This window comes from Haliaeetus leucocephalus, unplaced genomic scaffold, assembly GCF_000737465.1.
Source record: "Haliaeetus leucocephalus isolate CR32 unplaced genomic scaffold, Haliaeetus_leucocephalus-4.0 Scaffold148, whole genome shotgun sequence".
Taxonomy (NCBI): domain Eukaryota; kingdom Metazoa; phylum Chordata; class Aves; order Accipitriformes; family Accipitridae; genus Haliaeetus; species Haliaeetus leucocephalus.
Window position 1 is genome coordinate 1,475,475 of NW_010972584.1, and position 2,341 is coordinate 1,477,815.

The 2,341-nt window shown below is 70.0% G+C and overlaps 2 protein-coding genes across 2 annotated transcripts in view; both read left to right on the forward strand.

Moving 5' to 3' along the window:
• Nucleotides 1-2,332, forward strand: part of RASSF1 (Ras association (RalGDS/AF-6) domain family member 1) — a gene marked incomplete at its 5' end in the record, with an annotated part of 5,042 nt that extends 2,710 nt beyond the window's left edge. Inside the window, 4 exons of the mRNA XM_010561630.1 lie at nt 816-920; nt 1,005-1,299; nt 1,939-2,054; nt 2,164-2,332. Coding sequence (XP_010559932.1) covers nt 816-920; nt 1,005-1,299; nt 1,939-2,054; nt 2,164-2,310 — 663 coding nt within the window. The remainder of the gene's footprint in view (nt 1-815; nt 921-1,004; nt 1,300-1,938; nt 2,055-2,163) is intronic.
• Nucleotides 2,316-2,341, forward strand: part of TUSC2 (tumor suppressor candidate 2) — a 4,963-nt gene continuing 4,937 nt past the window's right edge. Inside the window, exon 1 of the mRNA XM_010561631.1 lies at nt 2,316-2,338. Coding sequence (XP_010559933.1) covers nt 2,316-2,338 — 23 coding nt within the window. The remainder of the gene's footprint in view (nt 2,339-2,341) is intronic.

Sequence of the window (2,341 nt, forward strand, 5' to 3'; positions counted from 1 at the left end):
GTGGGGTGAGTGGGGCTTTGCTGCTTGGCACGGCTGCCCCATGGCCCCCTGGGGCTGGAGCTGCTCCCGGAGGGGGTGAAGGACAGTGCTTGGGGGTGCCGGGGTGAGCCCCCCCAGGGCAGCCTCACAGCCGTCCCCATCCCGCGGGGACCCCAGCAGGGTCCGGCAGCGCCTGCATGCTGCGGGGTGGCCATCAGGGCCAGGAGCCCGGGTGCTCCCCAGCCCCACGGCACCGTGGGGACACGTGCGGCTCTGCGCGGCAGCTCCGCGGTCCCGTGTAAATACTCATTAGTGGGTGCCGGCGGCGGGAACGCTGAGCCAGGACGCCTGGGTATCCCCTGCGTGGGGCCGGCGCTTTGAAGCGGGGTGCCGGCGGCACGGGCGGGCTGCACCCCCAACCCGGCCCTCCTGCCCTGAATCCTGGGGTGTCCCCACAGGCGCCCAGCCTGCCCCACCACCCTGGTGCCAGGCTCTCTGCCTTGGGGATGTCTCTCTGATCTGGGGTGCTGGGAGGGGATGCCTGGCCCCGGGGTGTCCTTGTGGCAGGTTCGCCCACCCCTGCAGCCCCAGGGATGAGGGGTGGGGGAGTGGCCGATGCCGGTGTCCCCGGAGCAGGGCTGGGACGGTGATGAGCTCAGCCGCGCTTCCCCGGCACAGCCCAGCTCAGCGCCAGCTGGGCTGATGCAACCCCACGCAACCGCCCGCTCGTGTGTCAGCCGGTGTTTCGGGGCGGGCTGGGGGGCGGCGGGACACCGGGGCAGGCGGAGGGGTCCCCCGCGGCCGCAGCGCCACTCAGCCCGGCCGCTGTTGTGCAGGATGAGCCCAGCGAGTGGGAGAAGACAGAGCTGGACCAGGCGCAGGTGGAGCAGCGGATCAAGGAGTACAACAGCCAGATCAACAGCAACCTCTTCATGAGCCTGGTACAGGGCTGCCGCGGGGCCGGGGGGGGGGTCACGGTGCCCTGCCCTGGCCCCGCTCACCGTCCCTGCACCGGTGTCTCCCAGAACAAGGACGGCTCCTACACCGGCTTCATCAAGGTGCAGCTGAAGCTGGTGCGCCCCGTCTCGGTGCCGGCCACCAAGCGGGTCCCCTCCCTGCAGGCGGGGCGGCAGGGGCCGCGCACCCAGGGGGTGAAGCGCCGCACGTCCTTCTACCTGCCCAAGGGGACCGTCAAGCACCTGCACATCCTCTCGCACACCCGCGCCAGCGAGGTCATCGACGCCCTCCTCCGCAAGTTCACCGTCGTCGACAACCCCCGCAAGTTTGCCCTCTTCGAGAGGTCCGAGAAGGATGAGCAAGGTAGTGCCCCGGGGCAGCCCTGTCCCCGCAGTGGTCACCGTGCCCCCGTGGTGGTGGTGGTGGCCCCGTGGTGGCGATGTCCCCAGGGTGGCGGTGTCCCCCAGGGTGGCAGCATCCCCGTGGCAGTGGTGTCCTCCCTGGCAGCGGTGTCCCCATACTGGCAGCTTCCCCATGGTGGCAGCGGTGTTGCCTGTGGCAGCGGTGTCCCCATACTGGCAGCATCCCTGCTGCAGTGCTATCCTCCTTGGTGGCAGTGTCACCAGTGGCTGTGGGGCTGTCCCCTATGGCAGCAGCATCCCCATGGCAGCGATGTCCCCCACGGTGATGCCCTCATAACGGCAGCATCCCCATGGCGGCAGCGTCCCCATAGCGGCAGCATCCCTGTAGCAGTGGTATCCCCCTTTGGCCGCAGTGTCCCCTGTCACCACGGGCATGTCCCCCCTGGCAGCAGCGTCCCCCATAGCAGTGGTGTCCCGTGTGGTGGTGATGTCCCCATAGTGGCAGCATCCTCGGGGTAGCAGCATCCCTGTAGCAGCAGCGTCCCCACAGTGGCAGTGATGTCCCCATAGTGGCAGTGTCCCCATGGTGGTGACATCCCTGTGGCGGTGTCCCCCCCGTGACGCGCGGCCACCGTTGCAGTGTACCTGCGGAAGCTGGCTGATGAGGAGCAGCCCCTGCGCCTGCGGCTGCTGGCCGGCCCCAGCGAGAAGGTGCTCAGCTTCGTCCTGAAGGAGAATGAGACCGGGGAGGTGAACGTGAGTGCGGGGACGGGGTGGGGACCGGCGGCTGCGCGTCACGGGGGACGTGGCCGTGGCGGGGGGCGATGCCATATCCCCGTCGCGATGGCAGCCCGTGTGCCCGCAGTGGGACGCCTTCACGCTGCCGGAGCTGCACAACTTCTTGCGCATCCTGCAGCGGGAGGAGGAAGAGCACGTGCGCCGGCTGCGGCACCGCTACGCTCGCTGCCGCCAGAAGATGCAGGAGGCTCTGGCCACGCGCACCCCGGGGTGACCGCGATGACCGCGCCCGCGGCCAGCCAGCG